This window comes from Pygocentrus nattereri, chromosome 8 (assembly GCF_015220715.1).
Source record: "Pygocentrus nattereri isolate fPygNat1 chromosome 8, fPygNat1.pri, whole genome shotgun sequence".
Classification (NCBI taxonomy): Eukaryota; Metazoa; Chordata; class Actinopteri; order Characiformes; family Serrasalmidae; genus Pygocentrus; species Pygocentrus nattereri.
In genome coordinates this window covers 2,668,235-2,692,652 of record NC_051218.1, presented here as the reverse complement: position 1 = coordinate 2,692,652, position 24,418 = coordinate 2,668,235, and the positions used below count along the sequence as shown (strand labels likewise).

Sequence of the window (24,418 nt, the reverse complement as noted above, 5' to 3'; positions counted from 1 at the left end):
CTCCTTATGCACCTGGATTATCGTACATCTAATCTGCTCAAAAAAGATCTCCTTTAGTCAATTTAGATGCACATGAAAGAAACATATGAGGCCATTAAGGTGAGTTTGGGTAGTTGCTTGTGTGTCTCTTTGAAGGAGAACATAGTGTCAGTGAGATCTTTGGTAACAGCTGCTGTTGGGAGGACGCAGCTGTACCTGGTTGGGTTTAAGATGGGAAGGACAGAAGACGTAACATGGCAGTAGGTGCAAAAAAGTAGAGTGCACAAATTAAATACCAATTGATTTGACATTATACACTGTACCTGAGGCTTGTGTGTCGCACATCCAAATGCCAGTTTGAAAGGGTGCAATTTTCTAATTGCATTATACCTACAGCTCACATTATAAAGAGCATTGTATTAACAAGTTATGATTGAGGTAATGAAATCTAATAACATAGAGCTTGTAAACTGCATATAGATAAATTAGATGAATCAGAAGCAACGAAACACTCATGTGGAAATATGAATTTGCAATATTGATCAGAGAAATGGCAATTAGATATTTTCTCCAAATCAGACCTACTTAACACTCTGTATTGATTGGAAATTAAACAAGAAGGCAGAAGCCCATGAACAAACTTTAAGCTGGCACGATAAAACAAGTGCTGTGAAATCCCAGATGGTTGCGAAGGTGTCGCTAGGCAATTGCTCTGTCATCCCAGGTGGTTGCTAAGTTGTGGCTTTTTGTTGCCATTGCTATAGCAGAGCCGGTGTATGAGGAGCACAGCCTCTTCCTATTTCCCCCATTATATCGAAAACAAGCCTGCGAAAAGCCAGAGGGCACCCACAAGCAAGTCCTCAATGAATGGGGCGAATGGAGCTAAACAGCTAAAACCACAAATTAAAATAGTTTCAAATCACTCGCCAGAACTTTTCTTTAAGTTTAGAAAGTAGAAGGATGTATTTCAGTAAAAAAAAGCAAACAAAATGTACCTGTTGCTTCCTTTTTTCTACAGCAAACAGGTTTTGGGCAGCAGGATGCTAACATTACTGCTACTGAGCACTGATTGGTTGGTGAGCGGGGCTGCTTATTGGCTGTCTGCACTCACTAAAGTCATGAACGTACACAAAGCATCATTTTTAACTTCCACAAATTCAGTTCAAATGCTCTTCAAAATATAACAGAGGTGTTGAAATGATTTATGCTGCTCTGTGTTCAGGTAATAAATGTTTTCTTACATTAAAAATGTTTAAGCATTTAGAAATGAAATTACTTCAATGCTACATCTCAACCTATTCATTTTGGACTTGCTCGGGAGCGCCCTCTAGTGGATGAAAAAGTGGAAGACGTTACAGAGTGATGATTCTCCCCTCTACAAGTTCCCTGGCTATGGTATCCCAGGTGGTTGCTAATATGTGTGATATATACGTGCTAGTATGTATGCGCAATGCCTACGTGGGGCAGTGCGAGAGACGTCCTTTGTGAATTTGAAGTTGATCAGATTTGAATTTTCTCAACATTTTGCCATTCATTTCCTGTGTGAACACAAGTCTTGTTTGAATGAACACCGTGGGAAACCTGTACATATGATTGCTCCCAAAAGCACAAGCATACTATTCTGGTATTCTGGAATTCTGGCTCCACAATCCTGCAAAATTTTGTCAATCGGGTCTAAAAATTGCGACCCGTAAAACGAAAAACAGTACTTTGGCTTTGTTAGGCCGACTTAATATAGAAAAAGCTGGTCTCTGGCTTTTGCACAGCACTATAATAACAATTCTCATGCTTCAGTTTGCCCATAGCTGCTCTGGGAGAGGCAAACAGCAGCATGTGACTGATGCTCTCTCTTTCAGCAGCAGGAGGAGAACGCATAGCCGATGGTGCCACACACTCTACAAAGCTTTCAGACAGAAGGCATGAAACACACTGCCGCCTGGTTGCCATGGAAGTGAAACCTTCTGTCAGTGTGTCTTCCCTGCCTCCATCACCCTCTGTTCCTCAAAGAATACCTCTCCCATCTCTCTCTCCCTCCCTCAGACACACGCACATACCTCTCACATCAATAGTGACAGCCGAGTCCCTGTGGAAGCAAATGAGTGCCTGAGTCAATCATCTGTGTATGTGTGCCGTTTGCATTAAAGCAGTAGTCCAGTTATTTTACCACAAGAATATTTTTCCAGTTATTTTGTGTTTTTGTGCATATAACCTGAGATATGGGAGAAATAATCTACAACAGGGTTTTCCCACTGAGCAGCGCTGTTCAAAACAGTTACAAATCTGTGACTGCGTCATTTCCACTGCTGTGTTTGTGTTACCTTTCTTGTTGGGGAACCAAGCGTGCCAAGCCACAGTGTGAGGGCGTACCTAGAAATGGTGCTAAGCACTGACTGGTCAAACGTAATCATCATAGAAACACCTTGCAGCATCACTTCTGGTCAGAACTGCTGTCTATAACTCTCACGTACAGCCATATGCAAATGTTTAAACATTCCCAGTCAAATAAATTAATGTCTTGTTCATTTTCTATGGGAAAATAAGCCAAAATCTGCCAATTTTAGTGCACGATTTCTGTTCATATACATAAAATATAAAATGCGCCGTAAGTCTTGCACAGGCCTCATTTTAGGTTTGGTTTTCCCCACAGTATGCTAAGACAAAGCATGTTGTCTGTAGAGGATGTGTTCAGTTATTTTCACTTAGAAAACCTACAAAATGTGTCATTTGAGCAGGGGCATCAAAACAAAGCCTGCAAAACCAAAAGCAGAATAAAGGGTAAATCAGAAAATGAAGCTCCTCCATTTCTGGTACCGTTGCTTGCACTGTTTATGCTAGACTCACATAAGAAACCATGTGACCACACTAGCTAAAGATTGGGAGAGGTAAAAGTATTCAACCAAGGCACAAGCAGTTCCGGTTTGAGATTTGTGACCTAGTGCGCCGTGGAAAAACCCCATAATATGCTTTAACATGGCATAAAACACTTTGCGTTTAGAAGGGCGTCACACAAGTGCAAACATAAAAACAGTTCCATAGGTTATTGCATGAATCATGAATGAGCGTTTAAACATTATTCATCAACTACAACACAAAGTGTCACTGAAGCAATGCACTTTTATGAGGAACCAATAGTCACTTGAGTGTTATTAGGCCCAACCATGGAGATTCTTCAGCCTGCTAAACATGTATGAGTGAGTGAGTTACAAGCCAGGTGCATGTAAATTTTTTTATCGTAAATTCATTATTGACCTCTTAGCTTGATGGCTAGTATGCCGGCCATCCTAACCTCTTTTTCCTGCATCCCTGAGAGGGAGGAAACTAGAAAGCAATGCAAGAATGCAATATTAAAATAAGCGCACAGCAGTAACATAGTCTGTCACAGAACCGCATGTCAGGTCTCACCGTAAAACAGTCATGACAGCACAACTGTTGGAGAATACCGTATTACATTTGCAGCATAAAGGCAGCAGTGATTTTGTGTTCTATGCCCCTTATAGACACCTACTGCAGGTAATTTTACCCATTGTTGTGCAATAGTTCAGTTTAGAAGCTCATTTTTAACAAAAAGAAAACCAAAATTACGTTTATCATGAAAATGTTTTAAGAAACCATCAGACTAAGATCAACATGAGATAAACTCTCAGTTTTTTTAATCACAATAGTCCGTCCTGAAAAGGAAACTGGCACTGATTTTCCAAGTTTCTCAGTAATTAAGCCGTTAAGATGTAAACAAAGTCATTCAGAGTGGTCTCGGGGTGAAATTCTCTGTACTGAGTCACAGTGGTGGCGATAGGAACCAGACGTCTGAGGAGTTTAATGCCTCTAAAAGCTGCCTGGCACATTGCTTTACAACTGTTTCGAGAAGGTTTTGGCGTGAAACGTATTGTTTTGCTTCTTTTCAGGGCACAGAGGAACATGCGTGGTGTTTCAAAGGCAAAACAGAACCCAAAGAAGACGTACTTTTTAAGATTTAGCTCTATTTTACCATTAAAAAACATTACACACCAAAACTCAGACGTGTGGCTTCTGATAGTAAATAGAATGGCTATGCTTGGGCTGCAGAGTTTGTGACCCCCGGTTCCCATCTCCACCACTGTAAAGAAACCTGAGCCTCTATAATGAACCACTTCACATAAAACACCCTGAACTGCTTTGTTTACATCTCAGTGGTGGAATCAGGCAGAAAGGTCTTCTTTAAATCTGGTAATTACTAGTCTTTTCTCCTCGGCCAGACAAGTTTCTCTACAAAGAAATATAAAATTAATAATAATAATAATAATAATAATAATAATAATAATAATAAAAGACAAATCCATATTCTGACACTTCCACGAGCCTAACAAGGGATCTGATCACCTAACAGGCTGCCCTCTGCAGCCTCTTCCCCCGTGCAGGCTGCACATCTGCCCGCCTTTCTTCACATTTCGCTGCTTCTAACTGGTCTTTAGTGAATTAGTCGTGTCCGAGCTTCAGCAAAACGGCCGTAACTTCCTCCACCTGGGCGTGATGGCAGCCAGGCCACTGCTGTCGTGCTCTCTGACCCCTCCTCCTCCTCTTCTTCCTCCTCTTTTTCCCTCCTCCTCCTCCTCCTCCTCCTACGACATCGAGTCTCTGCTGTGCTCCGTCTCCCTCCTTCCTCGTCTGTCTGTCGCATTTCAGCGCCACAGCAGAGCACGGAGACCCCCGGGGGTCGAAGGTTTCTGCCCTTTCCACCTCTCCGGCTCCCCCCGTCCAAAAAGGAAGCCCTGTGTCCGGCAGCGTCGACCTGCACGGACCGGCGGACCCGCCAACATTTGGAGCTCGCGGGGGAAAAGGTCGTTTTTTAGGGGGGGGGAAGGCAAAAACATCGCTGAGGGAAAGAAGAAAGCGAGGCACAAAAGCGGTGAGTTCGCGGCGGCTCTGCGGGTCAGGAGCGAAAGGGGTTCCTCCTCCGGCTGGAGCTTTTCCCTCAAACATTTCACAGCCTTCAAGTTTATATGTTCGCGTTCATTCATCCCCCTGTTTCCCCCTCGTTTCCCCTCTTTCCCCTCTTTCTGCTTCTCCACATAAAAGGAGTGCACGAGGGAGGCGCGCGTGAATCTCGTAACATTGTAACTAGCGTTGAGGCTAATTGATCCGTTTCTTTCCTCGGCGAGCCAAACGAGAAAGTGTGTCTAATGTACAGCGAGAGGGCGGAGAGATGTCAGAACGGTTCGTATTTTTTATTGTTATTGTGTTATTTTCTGACCTTCGTGGACCTTTTTAGCCTCAGCAGGGCAGGTTTTGCATAACCTGTGTGTAACGTACAAAAAAAAAAAAACTACGTCCAGTCAGACGCCACCTTTCTGTTGTTGGACAATTATGGAGTCTGGGGCTTAATATCTCCCGACCAGTGGCTCTTTAGCTGGCGTTATTTCCTCCGAGTGGTCCCTCCGAGGGCAGAGTTCAAGTTTGTGTCGAAAGGTTAGCACGACCTGCAGCAAATGGCTCCCTCAGAAGATCCAGGAGCCGCTGACCCGTCGCCTGAGACCAGGCCGGCAGGGAACGGGCAGCGGGTTTGAAGGCTCTCATTGTGCTTCGCTGTCCGTTTGGTGACAGGTAAATATTTACAGTGGCAAGTCCACAGCAGGGCTAGCAGGACGTTGAAATGGGCCAGTTTGGAGCAGTTTAGTCTGAGGTAGATGTTTTAAGAGCGACGCTGGTCCAGGCTGCTGGGGGCAGTAACCAAAGTGGTGCATGGTGGTCATACAGGAGAAAGATTTGGGGGACTCCTTGTTTGTTCCACTGGTAGTGTGGTTTGCTCTCCTGCAGCGTGTGTGTCCGTAATGACCTGCTGGATGTCGGGCAAAGCAGGTTTTCTCAGATTACTATGCCAGGTCTGAGGATGCCCCATGCTGAGCGGTCTTGGGTGCTGACACGTAGCATCATGATACTCGATGCTTCAACACGTTTAGTCCTCCTTATGTTCGAAATCGGAGATAAAAACATGGTCCAGTGACTTTTATTCAATGTTCCACCTGCTGTAAGTAAGTCCAGTTGCACATGGCTGATTGTGCTCTCTTTGGAATGGAACAGCAGCGTTCCGTAGTGTATTTTGAGGCATGATTGTGACCCAGTTTTCCAGTTTACTATGAAAATTTGCTTACTGAAGCGCTCGGTAAGGGGAAGTTTCTCAGCGAGTTAGATAACTTAAGCCTGAAGTCAAGACTAGGATGGGCAGTATGACGATATTTCGCGTTTTTGTTATAAACTTCATCACAATTATGCATCACAATGCTTTACTTGTCTCCTCTCATGCTGGTAAGTCTTGACTTGTGGCTTAAATTGCGCCGATCCTATATGCTGATTAGGTATCAGCACCAACCCTCACCTTGTTAAATGGGTCGCATACTGGCTGGATGTGACTGAAATCCTCAGATCTGGTCCTTTTGTCACAATAGTAATAAAATTGTAACAGCACGTTGTGCAGTAGTTCACTTAAGTCTTCTAATTTTATTTGTTTTCATCTGTTTTCTGTGGGGACATCATGATGGGTAGTTGCAGTCCTGTGTTACATTATGCATAGAAGATTGATCCCAGGCGAATATCGCAGAGTGAGCTTCTGGTTAAAATCTGTACAAGACAAAAGAGGTCCTGCTGTTGGAGTTCAGTTACTGAGAGAGGGAGTGTAGGACTGGCGCTCTGTGTAAAGCCCCTCGGAAAAGCTAACGGCTGCCCTCCTTTCTCTCCTTGCAGGTGAGCGTGGGGCTCAGGTGAGGTGAGAGCGGCGGGTGTTGGAGGATGCCTGCAGTGCCGGACGGACCTGCTGCTCACTGACCTGCCCATGCCCCAGCCAGCGGAGCCATGGCGCGCAAAGGCTCCTCCCAGGGGAAGGTGACCATCTCCGTGGATGAGTACAGCTCCAATCCCACCCAGGCCTTCACGCACTACAACATCAACCAGAGCCGCTTCCAGCCCCCCCACGTACACATGTGAGTGCCGCCCGCTCGCTCAGTCCGGCCCTGCTTGGGCCGTTCGGAAGTGCTTCTGTAATTGGCAGATTGACTTGATTGGTTCGATTGATTGAAAGGATGGTTTAGAACGGACATCTGGCTGCTTTTGTGACGTCCACCTGGTGGTCCCTGATTCCTGCTGGGTTTTGTTTGGGATTGCCAGTGAATGAGGTGGAGTTTTCAGGGGTTTTTTTCTTTGGGGCTAAATATTAAGTGTCCTTCTTTTTCCTATGGTAATTGTGTGTAGGTCATATGTTCGGATTTTCTGTACTCTTGTTCTTTTATCCGTAGAACTCGCGTGTTTCTGACAGAGCTCCTTAAATTTCATGTGCGTTGAATGGCCGGTATCTCAGATTGGAATGAAGTGTAGAGCCAAGGATTTAACTTCGTGAAGCTAAGAGTGAACTACTGTAGATATGATCGCTGCAGATGCTGCGTTTAAAAAGCTTTTTTTTGGTCTTTTGGTCTGTAAAATCCAACCTTTTACAGCTGGTACAGCACCAGAACTCAAGACATTGGGTTCCACCTTTTGTGCCCATTGTCCTCTGTAACGATAATGAAAATGTTTTGGCGTGTGCGACGCAAGGCTGCCGTCTTGTTCCTGTACTTATTAACCAGGAGAGGGTCAAAGGTTAGTTCAGTTGATTAGCCCTTTAACAATGGCTCTTTGACCTGCGGGGCAGAGCTCAGCTTTCAGTGAGGTGGCTATTGACTGATGCTGATGATGGTCTAATGAGGGGCGTTGGGATGGAGAAGAATGGAGCAGGCTGATTAGCCCGGACCTCCACTGCCTCCAGTGGGACCTAACTGCACAATTAAAGGCTCTGGAGAAAAGGGGAGATGGAGAGAGATGTCATGGATGTGACATTTTGGATAAAGCATGTGTATTAGCGCAGCGGCTTGGCCTCGATTGGGGAAAAATTTCCCTTTACAGCAAGATGTTGCACCAATTCGTCACTATTAACTTTAGTTTTATGTCTGAAATGATAACTTTATAAAAGACAGGGAATATTTTAAAGGGCTCATATCATGAAAAATCACATTTTCCTGGCTTTTTTAAAATAAAAGTTTGACACCGTTGTTTAAAAACATTCCCTCCCCAGTTCATTTATGCAAACTGAGCTGCGAAAATAGCCTGTGTTAAATTCTGTTTTTGTGATGTCATTTGTATAGAATGGCTTATTCATGCCTACAGAAATGTAGCCCCACCCACTCACACTGAAGTCCTGTTTCAGCCCATATTGGTTTTTGAATGAAGCCAGTCAGAATGGAGCTCATTTACATGTCTTAAAGAGACAGTGCCAAACTCGGCCTGTTTAATTCTGAGCGATAAAGAGAGGCTGGAATATGGTCACATAAAAATGAATTAGGACTGTTTTTGGCACATGAGGCCAGATAAATGTCATAAGTGGGTCTCAGGGGAAGATATAAAACACAAAGAAATTACAGGAAATTGGCCCTTTTAGTGTACTTTAATGTAACGTAATTTTGGGCTATTTCTATCGCTCTGTCCATAAATGGCAGGTTAAAAAAAAGGAAGAAATGGAGTTACGAGTCCGTTTACTGAGCATTTTAGATTGTCTGTGCAGGTGCACAGAACATGTACCATACAGTGCCGTCTAATAGTGTAGCAAGGCCATAAAGTGACCTTGCATTTCCCAGATATCCATTGTCAGGAAGGTGGACTGACCTGGTCAAAGCTCCCGCTTTGATTTGTTACAGTGATGTTTTTTTTACCAGTTCAGGCCGTACTGTAGGTCAGTGCCTGGGCATGAAAGCGTGCTTATTCCTATAATAAAGTAATAATAGGAGACTGACCACACCTTTACCGGTCGTACTTGGATCAAAGTTGTCTATAGGCTGCTTCTCCTTTTGCCATGTCAGCAACATCCACTTTTGATCTTTACATAGTATTTTAAGCTTGCTGCTCAGATGTAGACGTGAAGTTGGTTAACATAATCGTTGGTGTTTTCATGGACCAACCTATACTGTTGATTTAATGGTTATGGTTTATCTAACCACTACATTCACTGTTCTGTACACTCTCAGAAAAAAGTATGAAACTAGGGCCGTACACCTCTCGTCACTGGGGGGGTTCCCTCAAGGGTCCATCTCAGTCCCTTTAGTCAGGGATCATAACTGAACCATAATCCACTGAGATGATATACTGACGCCACACACCCCGCCTCGCCTCCAGGCTTTTATTTTATTCTGTTTTAAAACATTCGGTTATGAAAAGGTACAAATACGGGAACATTTACACTGTTTGTATTTTGATGAATGAAAAATGTACCTGCGAAGTACCTTTATTTGTAACGTCGTAATGTCTCGGCATGTTGTGAAAGCTTTTAATGAAAATATAAATTCATAATGAGCTTGGCTGATCTGCCAGTCTGTAAACTTAATTGTGTTGTTTTGAGTGCTTAGGAGTTGGCGTGAGTGACCCGATATATTATATATCATAATATTGTTTTCTGGCATCTGGTGGAACAAAAGTAAGGGTAAAAGAAACAAAAAGTGCCACATTTATTAAAAAAAAAAAAAACTAAAATCATTTTTATTCAACAATCCAATACCATACTGCACTAAATCCAGTTAAGCAGGTCTAATTATACTTTGTAATGAAAAAAGCAGTCGGTTAGTATTCTTTAAGCACTGATCCTATCTATGATATTCTCAGAAAAGCATATGGTGACCTACTTTATCATAATAGCGATAAATATCCAGTCGTCATATTGACCAGCCTTTCTTACAGAGTAATATGACTGTTTTGTTAAAGGGCCAGTGGCATGGAAAACCAAAATGGTTTGATGTAGCATGTAAACATGGTATGTTTTGAAACTTTAACATTCAGTGCCCAGTCCATATAGTCAAAATATGGAAATTAAGCTGGAAAAAAACATCCTGCTTTGAATTCATTGTTTTTGTGACGTCACAAAAACCTACACATTTACACAAATCTGCCTATTGGGCCTACAGCAGTAGTTGTAAGTTATAAGGAGTGTTTCAACCTGTATTTCTTTTTGAACAAGACCCCATACAAGACAGCCAATCAGATCAAGAGTCATTTGAATATGCGCAAGTGAGAAACGGTAATAAAAACAAAGCGAGGTTGGAACCATGTCGGGTTAAGATAAGATAAGATAAGATAATCCTTTATTAGTCCCACAGCGGGGAAATTCACAGTATTACAGCTGGAGCAGAGTAACAGGAGTACGGCACTCAGTAATAGGAACAGGAAACAGTATAAACATTATCAACATTATAAATAATAAAAATTAAAGCTAAATCTCTAGACTATTTACAACAAATTAACGAGAATAATAAAATAAGAGTTGTATAAAATCTGTATTGCACTTAGGAACATGTTGCACAATGAAAAATGTAAAAACCAGCCTTGTGACCAGAAGGTGGCCAGTTCAATCCCCTCAGCTGACGGAACATGACTGAAGTGCTCTTGAGCAAGGCACCTAACCCCCAACTGCTCCCCAGGCGCTGTGGATAGGGCTGCCCACCGCTCTGGCAAAGTGTGTGCACTGCCCCCTAGTGTGCGTGTTCACTAGTGTGCATTCACTGCATGGATGGATTAAATGCAGAGGTCTAATTCCTCTGTGAGCGAACACAGTTGGCTAATGGTTCTGAACTCTACAAATGAATTGCGCTTCTTTTCTGGGTTGCAGGGAACAAAATAAAAAGCAAAAAAAAAAATGTAACGTATGAGCCCTTTAAAATCACAAAAGGGGAAAAATACAGAATAAAGCTTTGAGAGATGTGATTGTCATGTTGTGAGGCAGTATCAGACTAGCAGTAATGAGGGATGCAGTGTGTATTTGAGTGTAGAAGTGTGTAATGTGGTGATGATGTTTAACCAGTGAAAATCACGATTCTGATCCTGACTCACTTGCTGTTCTCCTCAGGGTGGAACCCATTCCTTACGATGCTCCTAAGCCGGCGGGTCATACACGCTTCGTCTGCGTCTCGGACACGCACTCGAGGACGGATGGCATCCAGATGCCGTACGGCGACGTCCTGCTCCACACGGGTGACTTCACTGAGCTGGGGCTGCCGTCGGAGGTGAAGAAATTTAACGACTGGTTAGGTGAGGACCTGCTGACCTTTTACTGTACTGAGGTCACTGAGTCACAACCTGCAGCCCCAGACTCAGTCTGTATTGAGTGCACGAGTAGGAGGGGGCAAAAAACAGAATTGTGCTTTGAAGGATGAACTTAACGGTGCACATCAGTCTCTTGTGGTCTGATAGTGAGCCTTTAAGCCTACGTTTACTTCAGGAATGGATGTTGCAGTACTAGAGCTGCTAATTAATTAACTGTTGTACATGGACTATTATTAGACTAAACAAACCGTTATGGTTCACTTTCTGTTGTTGCAGAACCACCATCATTTAAAGCTCCATCTCCATGCTACTTCTTTTTTATGGTGCCAGACCACCCCCTGCACTTCCTGTAGTGTATTACGGTCTGTGGGAATGAGCATGAAGAGTCCTGTTTCATGATTTAAGTGAAAGTACATTAACATTTCACAACATACGAACACATTTCTGCACATTTTCAAGCACAAGCACTCTTTATTTGCTGAATTGAACGTAGTGGAAGAAAATAAAACATTCAAAAAGTACACAAGCACATTTCATATTGAAGTCTTTAAAGGTCTTGCTTATTTTTAGGTGTTAAGTTATTTTAAATGGGAAAATACACAAAATTTGTTTAACTAAACTCGCATATGAGTGGGCAGTCATGGGCTGGAGGTCAGGGAACCAGCCTCGTGACCGGAAGGTCGCCGGCTCGATCCCTAGAGCCGACAGCACATGACTGAGGTGTCCTTGATCAAGACACCTAACCCCCAACTGCTCCCCGGGCGCTGCGGATTGGGCTGCCCACCGCTCCGGGCAAGTGTGCTCACTGCCCCCTAGTGTGTGTGTGTGCTCACTAGTGTGTATGTGGTGTTTCACTTCACTGATGGGTTAAATGCGGAGGTGAAATTTCCCCGTTGTGGGACTAAAAAGGGTCTTTTGATCTTAATCTTAAATCAAGAGGCTTTTGTTGTCATTTCATCTGTACTCAGTGGAGTGAAATTACGGTCCTCCAGGTGCAACACGGGACAAAATAGGCAGTGCAAAGTGCAAGTGTGCAAAAAAAAAACGGTATAATAAATAAAAAAAGACAGACACAGCACTCATTTCTGAGCATGTGGTAGGGTTGTGGAATAAGGTGCAAAGATATTTAACATGCTGTGATCTGTGAGTTTACGCAGTCAGATAACATGCGTGAGAACAGCAGTTACTGAGGTAGGATATACACGATACTAGAGTCGAGATTCAAGAGTTTTATTGTCATGTGCACAGCAGAACAGGCAGTTGCACTGTACAATGAAATTCTTACTTTGCTGTTCCTCCATTCACCATATATACTCTTAAGAGAATAAAAAAAAAGAAAATATAAGAATAACTCTAAAAAAACAGCAGTAAAAAGTAAAAGCAAAGTGTAGAGTATGTGCAAAGTTGAAATAAAATTAAAGTTACACGTGCGTATGTGCAAATAAGTGGAGCAGCTGTTCATAAAGTGCATCAAGTGACAGATGAAAACAGATGTAAACAGTAAACAATACTGTTTGTGCAGTAATAGATGTAAACAGTGTTGTTCTAACAGCAGCAGTGCAGTGCAGGTAAGGTGCAGTTGTTGAGTGGAAGGTTAAACCAGTTCAGACTGGGAGGGGGTAAGAGGTAGTTAGTGAGGTGTTCACCAGCCTGATGGCCTGTGAATAGAAACTGTTGGTCAGTCTAGTCGTCCTGGACTTCACACTCCTGTAACGTCTGCCTGAAGGTAGGAGTGTGAAGAGTCTGTGCTGGGGTGTGTACTGTCCCTGATGATGATTTGTGCCCTACTGATGATCCTGGTGTGATAAATGTAAGCACAATGTTCCAGATTGTGCAAGTAGAGCATCAAAAGAGGAGTGTGTGTGTGTGTGTGTGTGTGTGTGTGTGTATCTGTGTGTATGTGTGTGAGGGGGTATTCAATTCAGTCTTTGATCTAAGCATTTAAGAGCAATGTTGTTTTTAAGCATACTTTCTACCCCCCCCCCCCAAAAAAAAAACCCAAAAAAAAACAATCCAGTGTCTGTGAGGTATAGCAGAAAAGCTCCATTCCTATTTAAAAGGAGCATAGTAGGGATGCTTGTTGATATTGGGGTCATGTTGATCTATAGATTTGACTGATAATTCCAATATTTTATGCATTTTCTGAGTAAAATCGTACGGACTGCTTGGCTACTCTGCTAAAATATCTACTTACTTATTTGCATTTACAAGCCTGTGCAATATATAAATGCTAAAAGAAATGCTACATTTCTGAGAAATGCTTATATAGGTCCCCGTTTGTATGTTTTACAAATACATATACATATATCAGTGGATATGTACAGGGAAAATATTGGATATTGACATCGGCCCAGAATTCCCATATTGGTGCATCCCTAGAACAAAGGCTGCAATTATGTAAAACAGCAGTTTCCTGCCTTTTGATTACTGATAATGTTATAGTATAATTGCATATTCATGCACCAGAGGCCTTCCCCTCTGTTGATTTGAGTAAATGTTTCTTCGCGTTCAGCAGCTCAGCTGGTGCCGGATGATTTTGAAGCGTCAGCAGTTACATGCCCAGACATCAGTTTCAGAGTTAATGTTAAGTACTAGGTACATGCTCGCCGTGTTGATGGGCTTTTTTTTCTTCTTTATGATTAAGGTCCTATATTTGTAACTTCCTCAGCCGCTCCACAGACAGCAGTGTGAACAACCGCTGCCTGTCTGTCTCTTGGGTAAATTTATACTATTGCAGGTTATGTAAATAAGTTTATTCAGGTTATCGTGTAGTTCACAGTCATGCGAAAGTTTGGGAGGCTCTGGTCAAATTGCATGTTCTGTTGATTTTTGATGGGTTCTGTGAAAGTGAGCGCATCCTCTATAGAGAACACGCGTCTGCACCTTATTTTAAATACACAATTACTGTTCATTTGCTGAATTTAATATATGAGATGTGGCCAAAACGTGAACATTATTATATACTTTTATGTGTGCTGACAGCTGATCATGGCCAGTTAGGGTCAAATTGAGACCAGAGCAAAAGATGATTGTCATTTAAAAAAAGCCTTTTCCAGTAGAAGGTTTTAAATCACATCTTCAAAACTAGCTCTGTGATAACTGTAGTTATTATGAGTGCTTAGCACATTTTAGTGCTTAGTGCAGTTTTGGGTTCATGTGATTTGGCGCAAGCTGGAATATCTGATGTGTGATCACTAATTTATTGATTAGGGCTGTTTACAGCTAGACGTTCTTGATTGCTAAACAGCTTAGAAGGACTGAAAAAAGGAATGCATTAATCTCAGTGTTTTGCAACTAACTTCAGAGGCCAGAATTGCAAATCTGACTAATGCGCAATTAATTGTACTGGCCAGACATTGACACACCCACTCTCTCATGTTCAGGCACTGAGCTTATGGAGTTGCTTGGGTCACATTTCCACATATTAACACGGTACTTTTACACAGTGCATTTGTCCCGGCTTGGACGTCGTATCTGTTCCTTTAATTCACTGCAGAATGTGATGGTTAATCAGAGGTTTTAAAAAGGTTAAACAACTAAAATGAATTTTAGTAAAGCATTAAAAACCATGCATGGCTTTTCAAAGATTCCAAAATACTTTAATGCTTCAGTTTAATGCTTACAGAACTACGTTCACATTACCAGGTTGAAGTCGCTCAGATCCGATTTATTGCCCTAACGTGACTCAGATCTGGTGTTTTCAGGGCCGTGTGGACACACAAATCTGATCTTTTCAAATCTGACCGGAGTTGCTTTCATAGGTGGTCCTACATCGGATACGTATCCGATTCGTGGCCACGTGACACTCAGATTGGAATTCATGTGCTTTTTCCCCACTGCGTCTGCGCCATCATTCAGCGTTACCATGGCAATAGCGCCAAACAGACGTTAAAGCCTGTAAACGATGGAAAAGCAGCTCGTCTCACCTTTTTCTCCTTCGTCTGGCTCTAATAATGAAGCTGAGAGCTGATCAGAGTTAATGATCTTCTCAGCGAAGCTCGTTCTGCTCGTTAGTTGGTGCTGATGATGCAGTGATTCAGTCACGTGACGTTACTGAGTAGGAGGAGCTCATGAGGGTCAGTTCAGGCCGGTTCATCACATTAATGACAGATTTGAGTGTCTTACCTAAACGAGGGCGAACCGTCGAGTCAGAGAGACCGGATTTGAGCAACGAGTCTTGTAATGTGAACGTAGCTTTAGAGGCCTTTAACAACACTTTAAAAAAACCTGATCTAAATATTATGTGGCATTGAGAAGGCATATTTTAATGATTTTAATAGATTATTAAATTTGAGTACGATGGCCCGATGTTTTATTCTAACAGATACTGCAGCCATGAAAGGTTTCCTTGTCCATCTGCAGGCACTCTCCCCTACGAGTTCAAAGTAGTCATTGCTGGAAACCATGAGCTGACGTTCGATAAGGACTTCATGGCTGAACTGGTCAAGCAGGACTACTATCGCTTCCCCTCCGTGTCCAAGCTGCGGCCTGAGGACTTTGATAATGTTCAGTCACTCCTTTCGAACTGCATCTACCTGCAGGACTCTGAGGTCATGGTCAAAGGATTCAGGATATACGGGACACCATGGTGAGTTTTTGTTCTGTGTCTGGTTGTGCGATGCTGGTCACTGATGCACTTGCTTAAAATGGATTTAAGTACATGACATAGATAAAACCAGCAGTAGGGGCTGGAAATATGAGGAGGTTTATCGTTATCATGATAATTACGCCACAATATGGTTTTTGGAGCATCGTCAGTGTAGTGAGTACTTAAGGAACTGACCAGCAGCATGTTTTGTTACACACAGAGCCTGGTTAGTCCTGTTTTAGTGGATTTCCAGTTGCTGATTTGTTGAAATGTGGCAACACTGATGCTTTTTCTTTTTTTTTCCTGCTTTTCAAACCTTAAAAAGATGATTTGATGCATGCTGTGTGTTGTAAAAATGTCTAGAAGTATTGTGAAATGTTTTCATCATAGTGTTCACCTGGAGTAGAAGCCTTAATTTTGTGCACACTGTTGTCATGTCAGTGTCAAACCACATAAAAGGATCTATACAACGTGGTTTGAAGCAAATGTGCAATGATTTTAGTCCTGCAGTTTGCAGAGGGGTATAAGCGTCTATTACTTCTTAGCTAACGCAAATGTACAAGGCTAAAGAAGCAAACTTCAGACATGAGGCATGTTTTGTTTGATCAGGGGCCACAAATCCATGGCACAGTCCACCACTGGGAATTCCGTTGTTTGGAAGAGTTTGGGCGCTGCTGGTCAAATAACATGTTTGTTGATTTTCTAAGTGAAAATAAGTGAACATTGCTGCTCATTGTAAGGCACAAATATTGCTTATTTGTTGAATTGAACTCTAAAGCTGTGGCACATTTTACATTTTATGCAATATTTTTGTTAAACTCAGCACATAAATAGAAACTGTGCACTAAAATTGACAGAGAAATGTTATATTTAAGTGTGTTCTTTGGAGGAGGTGTTAATTTACCAACAAAACGTGTTTATTTTACCAGAGGTGTTCAAACGTTTGGGCACGACTTCTTGTATTGAGTCAGAATGCTCAGAAGGAGATGGACAAACACAAACCTTTCTAAAATTAGTCTTTTGCCCAGTGACACTGAAGCAATATCGGCCAAATGCTGGTTCTTGGTTTTGTCCACCAGGGAAGCCCTGAATTATTGCTGATTTAACAAAAGAGCTAATTGTGAGTCATTATTTCCTGGTGGTGAACGATAAATGAAAGAGAGGAATTTGCATTGCCAGCAAGTGCTTTATCAAGGGCCATCAACTATTCCCAGCTATGGGTTTTCAATAAGCTTTAGGATTTTTAAGGGTCAGCTTCAGATGTTTGTAATTGAGTTTCTAATGAAAGATGCACATTGACTCTTATCTGTTGAAACCCTTTTTTTTTTTTTTTTTTTTTTTTTTTTTTTTTTTAATCTACCTTCAGAATTTTAGCTGAACTCCTTTTCTCCCCCAAGATCACCACGACACAGTTAGACACAGCAAGCCCACGCCATGCTCTGCTGACTTCAAGCTATGTTTGTGTAAGACTAAAATAAGGCTGGTGGTTGCAGTTGGCTTTGAAGGAGCTCCGCAGAGCTTAGCTGTACTGCATTGAGGCCATTCATGCATCTGTTGGTTTGAAAGCAGAGGGGGCTTTCTTTCTTTGTTTCAGTTAATTGGCATGTGCTGGCACTGTTTTGTGGACATTTTCTTAGCAAATGTCTTAAGCTGGGACCAGCATATGTTTGAATGAAGGCTCGTAGGTGGAATTAAGTGCAGAGCGGACTGACTCAAAGGCTTGTACAGAGTCAGTCATGTACAGCCATCAGGACGTGTTCTTACAACATGGCTCGATTGTGATGTTCTCTTTTATCTCATGGCTACATCTTTACATTAAGCAGTTTTCTACCTTAGCAGATTATCTTTGAGATCGGAATGTAAGACTGGACCGGACTCGACTGTATTGAATCATATTGTTTCATATTATATTGATTTATCATGAATGTGGCTAATATATTAACTTGGGGCTGTTGGGGGCACATCTTTAGGTCCTTTTTGGTTTTGCTGTATCAAAACCATGTTGAGTTGAGACTAGGGCTGACCAAATTTGGGGGGGGGGGGGTTGGGATACGGTATCTGATCAATTTTCCTGGCTGGGTTTTCTGATTGAAATTTTAATGTGATTATTTTCCATGAGGAAAATTGAATTTTTTTGGGCTTGAACATTTTTTCCTTGAACATTGCATGTAGAGCACCGGACTAGCAGTTTGTGAGCTGTGCATGGTTAAATTTCCCCTCTTAATGCTTAAGATCGCTCGGGTTTCTCTTCGTTCATGCACAAACCTTTCGCCTTTTACTAAAGATTTCCGTGGAGGGGAACGTTGACGAGTTCTTATTTTTGAAGGCTCTGACAGCTCTGGCAGAGCTAAACCTGTGAAGGGCAGTCGTGGCCTGGAGGAGGCTCTTGACCGAATGTCGCCAGTTTGATCCCTAGAGCCGACAACACATGAGTGAGGTGTCCTTGAGCAAGACACCCAACCCCCATCTGCTCCGGGCACTGCAGATTGGGCTGCCCACCGCTCCGGGCAAGTGTGCTCACTGCCCCTAGTGTGTGTGTGTGTGTGTGTGTGTGTGTGTGCGCTCACTAGAGTGTATGTGGTGTTGTACTTCACAGATGGGTTAAATGCAGAGGTGGAATAAGGGTCTCTTAATCTTAAGAGATGACATTGAATAAAATGAGATTTTTTTGAAAATTGATGTTGATATAAAAAAAAAAATTATGAATTGTCCAGCCAGCAGTACACTTCAAAGGACTAAAGGACTAAATTAAACTGCTGACCAATCGCACATCACCAGGAGTTCTTTTGAGGAAGCAGTGCTCAAACCACTGCATCATGCCAAAATGACATTTCGCTTCAAAACATTTTCATTTAAGCCTAATTGAAGCATAACCATGATCTGTCAAATGATGGATTTTGTAACTAGTCCAGGGTTGGCAACATGTGGCTCCGGAGCCTCATGCAGCTCATTTATTGCCCTAGTGCAGCTCCACAGCAGAATAAGCTTTTTAGGTGGAAATAAAATGATCCTCCTTTACAGTAAAATTAAGCTCTGCTGATCGTTCAACACAGTTTTATCAGTAAAGGGTCTTAAACACTGGAGTTAATGTAGAACTGCTGATTCACCTTCTAACCCCTCAAAGGTTAGACAGCTGGTCACCGTAGCAATGCAGATAACAGTCTTTACTAGTTAGCACCTAACGAATATGAAGAGATCAAAGCCGAACTTCGATAATCTGGAGACGAATGGACATATTTCTCGTTTATAATCACTCCAGCTGGTTTCCTGATCTGTAGCGAGAAACTGTCAAACACTAAAGTCATGAAGCTGAAGTCAGCTTCTTCTTCGCCAGCTTCACACTCAAATTCTCCTGTTCCATCTGAATGAGAAGCTGAACATTTGAGAGACATTTTACAAGAAACTATTCCACATTTGATGAAAAGTTTCCTGCTGGAGATGCGAGAAAAGCCGCTATAGCTGAACTCTCAAGGTGTTGAAAGGACAAAGTGGCTCTTCTTAACGTTTGGGTTGCCAATCCCTGAACAAGGTCTACACTTTATGCTGTTTTGTTAATCATCACTCCAGTATTGGCCTTTGCACTTTTAATTTCCATATTGCAGCCTGCTGTGATATTAAGCTTTAAACAATCACAGTGTTGTTTTTTTTTTTTTGAAGGTGATCTTTGAGCAGAGCAGGATTTAACGATGTCACATTATTGATTCACCAGTGCATTTTTAATATATTGTATGCATGTCTAAATCGCAGGGTAGCAGTATAGTTGCAACACAAGTATATAATCCACATCGTACCGTCCTAACGATTAACCCTTCACCTGCCGTGCCCTGTTGTTCCCCAGGGGAGTCTGCACAGCTGTGTGAGATTTCAGGTGTGGATGAAAAAAAACAGCAGGCTTTGCCAAGGACAGCTCCATAGCGACTGAGTGATCTTCAACAGTATGATTTATAACATCTGACCCTGACTGAAGAATTCGCAGCCATGCTGCGACTAGACGTTAAAATTCAACACAAGTCTACTTGGAACTTCATATCAGGACAAAATGAAGCAGTACGGCACAAGAATGGCCATGGTGCAGTCTTTTTTTTTTTTTAATTAGTTTTTTCCTGATTCAGTAACGTTAGGCATGCTAAGTGGAGTCAAATCACGAGTGCTGAACCTTTAGTGGCTTATTGTTTTAAAAGCAATGACCAGAAATGCTCAATAAATAATTGAGTAGTCACAGTAAATAGTTCTTCTACAACAACATCGTTGCTAAACCGCCTATTGTTAACCACACAAACCGCCGCTGGTTTATACTAATACGGAATTCAAGTGATGTTAGTATGTTTACATCATTCAAATCATAATAAAACAATATTTTACAATGACTGTAGACGTGCCAATCAGATTTTAGTATTGTGATGGTTTTATAATTAAAAGTATTCCTGTGATCCAACCCACTTCAAATGAATACGCGTAGAATGAGGCGTCCTTTTCTTTCATTTGGGGTCTTTGTGTTCAGCCTTTCTGTGAGATTCTGTAATTAAGACAAGCTTATAGACTTTTTTCCTCTTTGCTGCTCCTGTTACCATATGCCCTTGGAACAGGCTATCATGAATGTGTGCTTTTGTAGCGAGGCTGAGGCTCCAACAAATTCTCCTTCTGATAAAAACGCTGTTTGAGAGCAGTTGCAGCGCACAGTAGTGGAGATTGCAAGCAGAGCGAGAAGCCCGCGGAGCGAAAAAAACAAATATCTGGCGCTCTTTGACTGTCTAAAGGAAATTAGATTCTTGGTTAGGAGCGGGAGAAAGGCGGCCATGTGGGGTCGAGGGGGCTGTTTGGTCGTGTCTTTTTTTTTTTCCCCCAGTCTCTCCCGCAGGAAGTGGCCTTTGTTCCAGAACATCCTGGCTCTTTGTTGGGAGCATGGATCAGACGTTCGGCCGACCTCGCCGTTCCCCTCCAAGGGTACGCTCACAGTGGGCCGCGCTGACCTGCGTGACCCCGGGCCTCAACGAGCGCGGAGGTCATTTCCACCGCCTCATTCTTCTCGGCACAAAGAGCTCAGCCAGGCTTGACTCTCAGCGGCCCTGTCTGTGTGTGGGGCCAGCAGACGCACAAACGCTTCCTTTTTTTTTTATCTGTTTATTTATTTATCATGCTTTTGTTTTGTGGTGGTGCTGACCTTCTCTCTGCCTTTGACCCAGACGAGGCTGATGATGTTGATTATTCAGACATCATTGGTCCACACTGGTCTTCTATATCCCATCATGAAAGGAGACGTTTTTTTTTTTTTTTTCTATTCTAGAGTCAAGGCTTGCGCAAAGCTATCCTGATAACTTTACACTTGGGTAATCCCCTTAACAATATGCTAGATATTCTGAGATAAGCGTGGGCTGCATACATGCATATATATGTATATGCATATTCCCTCGAGCAGCCATGATTGGTTTGATTGAGGAATAAGCAGGTTGGGCCAAGCCGTCGGCCGGCTTTTGAAAATCAAAGACTTTCCCCCTAATCCTCTTAGGGAAGCAGACACCAGTCATGTGACCCGAGTTCGCATTGGGCGAGAGCTTGTAAAGCCAAGCCACAAGAGAGACTGGGGGGGAGGGGGCGTATCTCGGTGTTGCCGTGGAAACCATAGCACAGCTTAGTCCCCCGGGCTAATGTATATTACGGTAAGCATACCAGCGAGGGGTCCGGGATAACAACAGCAACAAATGACTCGTGGCTGCTTCGAGCTGCTGCCTAATTTCTCCACCAGGACTGAAAAAAAGAGGGCATATTTGTCGCACCGATATCAATATCATTATTATCAGCCAGACACGCTCGTTGTGCAAATTTAGAACGCTTTGCTTTATATGGTTTAAGCATTGGGGATTTGCTGTGCTAGTCATGGGTACTGTTCTGATTTCTATCGACCGTTTTTCCGGTGACCATTCATCAACACCCGCCCCCCCCTCCACCCCCTCTCCACCCCCCCACTCCATGATTCCATTACCATTCCTACATTGTCCTCATGTTTCTGTTACTGTAGCTGCGGGAGGTAGCCAGAGCACCGCCTCTCTCACAGACTAAAAAGCTTCTCTACTGATATTGACTGTTAAAAGGCCATTGTCTCAGTGTCACCAGTGCGGTTGATTTGGGTGTTGTGGACGGTTGCCAGTTATGAGCTGAGCAGGTCCATCACTCTGTGTCTGAAGATCCACCAATTGATCGCAATAGTTCATAGGTGTCTGTGCCATTGTTACATTAATAGTGTTGCATTAATATATATCACCATATATTAAAACACATTTATTGAATCCGTGAATCTAACGCATCAGTTCATTTGAATCGTGTGAGGTTTGGTGTGCATGTTCACAGTTGTAATTTGTTAGAGGGCTCATTTGCATATTGCAGCATTCTGCAATATTAGGATTGCAAAGGTCAATATTGTGATAACAAATGGTATCTTGTGCACACATCCAGTGGTCCAACAATGCTGAGCATCCTTGTAATTTAACAGATGATCACTTATGAACAGCAACTCTCAGCATGCTAGAAATTCAGGTACAGAATAACTTGTAGGCCAGGAATGAAACATGAATAAATTGGTGGTATTAGATTTAGATTTATATTTTAGACTCATCTGTCAGTCGCTTCTTTTTGTTTTATTTTTCACTGTTCTTCTTCACCAGTTCAGCTTGTACTGCTATGATACACCTTTCAGGCATTCTATACTCATTGTCCACTTTATCAGCTCCACTTACTGTATAGCTGCACTTTGTAGTTCTACAGTTACAGACTGTAGTCCATCTGTTTCTGTGATCAGACACAGCAGCGCTGCTGGGGTTTTTAAACATCTCAGTGTCACTGCTGGACTGAGAACAGTCCACCAACCAAAAATATCCAGCCAACAGCATCCTGTGACCACTGATGAAGGACGAGAGGATGACCAACACAGACTGTGCAGCAGCAGATGAGCTGTCGTCTCTGACTTTACATCTACAAGGTGGACTGACAAACTAGGAGTGTCTAATACACTAGACAGTGAGTGGACACAGTGTTTAAAAACTCCAGCAGCACTGCTGCGTCTGATGCACTCGTACCCACTCATAGTACCTGCTCTGTGAGGGTCCATGGGGGTCCTGACCACTGAAGAACAGGGTAACAGAGTATCAGAGAAACAGATGGACTACAGTCTGTAACTGTAGAACTACAGAGTGCAGCTATACAGTAAGTGGAGCTGATAAGATGGACAATGAACATAGAAACAAGGAAACAAGGTCATAATGTTAGACCTGATCCATGTATAGTTAAACAGGTGGGTGTTTGCATTGGGCTCTCCAGTGGGACAGCCAGCTAAGGTTTGCATTGCCGTCAAATGTTCAAATGACCATGCCTAATTTTGCCACGACCAAAAAAAGTCTCAAATAATTGATGTTATTGACATTTTTTTCATCAATATCAATAAAACCGAGGGTCATCAATGTCAGTCAATATTATCAGCCATCTAATACATCTGTAGGGCCTTAGTATGTACCATGCACAAGCTGTGTTTAGACTTATTTCAGGTGGCCTAGAACAAGCCTGACCTACAATTCCTTAAGCCGTGTTTGCGCGACTGGTATCCAGATAAATGAGCCCCTCTCTGGTAGCTTCCTTTCCTGTAAGCTAGGGGTGAGATCCTACTGATGACAGTAGGTTTATGGGACATTAAATCATGTGAAACAGTGATTTTAAGTATTGATGTGGGATTGGACAGGCTGTGATTTAAGATGTGGATGTGCAGCACTTCTACAGTGGTTAACTCTTCAGTGTTTAAAGTGAATGGAAAAGCATATGCATCTGAATCAGGACAGAGTGGCTGTAGAACAGATTGGGTGCACTGCAGTTTGATTTGTTTGAGATCCTAAACACTCTGTCTGTTCTCCGTATGCCCCACATACCTTCAGAGAATCAGTTTTATGCATCCATAAAAAGAAGTAGTTGTCACAAGTATCCTGGGTGTGCTGAATATTGTTCTAGCAAATTTTTAGCCCCCTGTTTTCACCTCTTCAGGCTGGTTTGCTAGCACAGTCTTCTCTAGACCATTAGGAGGCACTAACCTTGATTCTATGGCCATTTGTCAGTTGTAATTAAGGACTATTATCTTTTCAGTCAATCTCAGACCTGTGAGTAAAGGCTTGAGTGAATACTGGTTTAGTTCTAGGTGTGTGGGTGTGGGTGTGGGTGTGTGGGTGTGGGTGTGTGATGCAGTAACATGACTCAACAGAATTACTGCTGTGGAATCAGTCTTCTTTCTTTATTGACATCAGTAATGAAACCAGACAGAAACCCCATTTCTTCCAAGTAAACGTTGAGAAGTATCTTTATAATGTAATTTCTTAAAAAGGTTTCCACAGATTTTTCAGTATTTCTGCATTACTCATTTTAAAAAAAACAAAAAACAAAGTGGTATGATGTGAAATGGTTCATTGTAGAGAAACTTTGCTGTTTTATTATTTATTTATTTATTTATTTATTTATTTTATTTTACAGTGCTGGTGATGAGAACCAGAGGACACAATGCCTACAGCACAAATATAGCCATTTTATTTGCGATCTGAAATGACCAGTGAGCCCAGTTTGTATTTTTTTTTTTTGATGTAATGGTGATAAGCTTGTGATAAATGGTGCTGGTAAAGTTTTCGTTGCAAACTGTTTGCCTTTTAGCCCCTTTATGTACATCTCGGCCACGAATGGATTAAAAAAAATTATTTTGAGCTGAAACTTTCTTAGAACTAATGTAAAACAACGTCTCTG

At 42.3% G+C, this 24,418-nt stretch overlaps 1 protein-coding gene and 1 non-coding gene across 3 annotated transcripts in view; both read left to right on the top strand.

Moving 5' to 3' along the window:
- Nucleotides 1-4,456: 4,456 nt before the first annotated feature.
- The window catches only part of mpped2 (metallophosphoesterase domain containing 2b), a 60,773-nt gene continuing 40,811 nt past the window's right edge, over nt 4,457-24,418 (top strand). The window contains exons 1-4 of one of the 2 annotated variants that reach the window (XM_017688466.2): nt 4,457-4,861; nt 6,694-6,929; nt 10,868-11,049; nt 15,427-15,652. In XM_017688466.2, coding sequence (XP_017543955.1) covers nt 6,802-6,929; nt 10,868-11,049; nt 15,427-15,652 — 536 coding nt within the window. In that variant the 5' untranslated portion in view covers nt 4,457-4,861; nt 6,694-6,801. Of the gene's footprint in view, nt 4,862-5,041; nt 5,170-6,693; nt 6,930-10,867; nt 11,050-15,426; nt 15,653-24,418 lie in introns of those variants that run through there. The other variant, XM_017688467.2, reaches the window with a different exon arrangement.
- Nucleotides 17,886-18,001, top strand: LOC119263936. Its single transcript, XR_005130650.1, has one exon. It is a non-coding gene; the product is annotated as a U5 spliceosomal RNA (small nuclear RNA).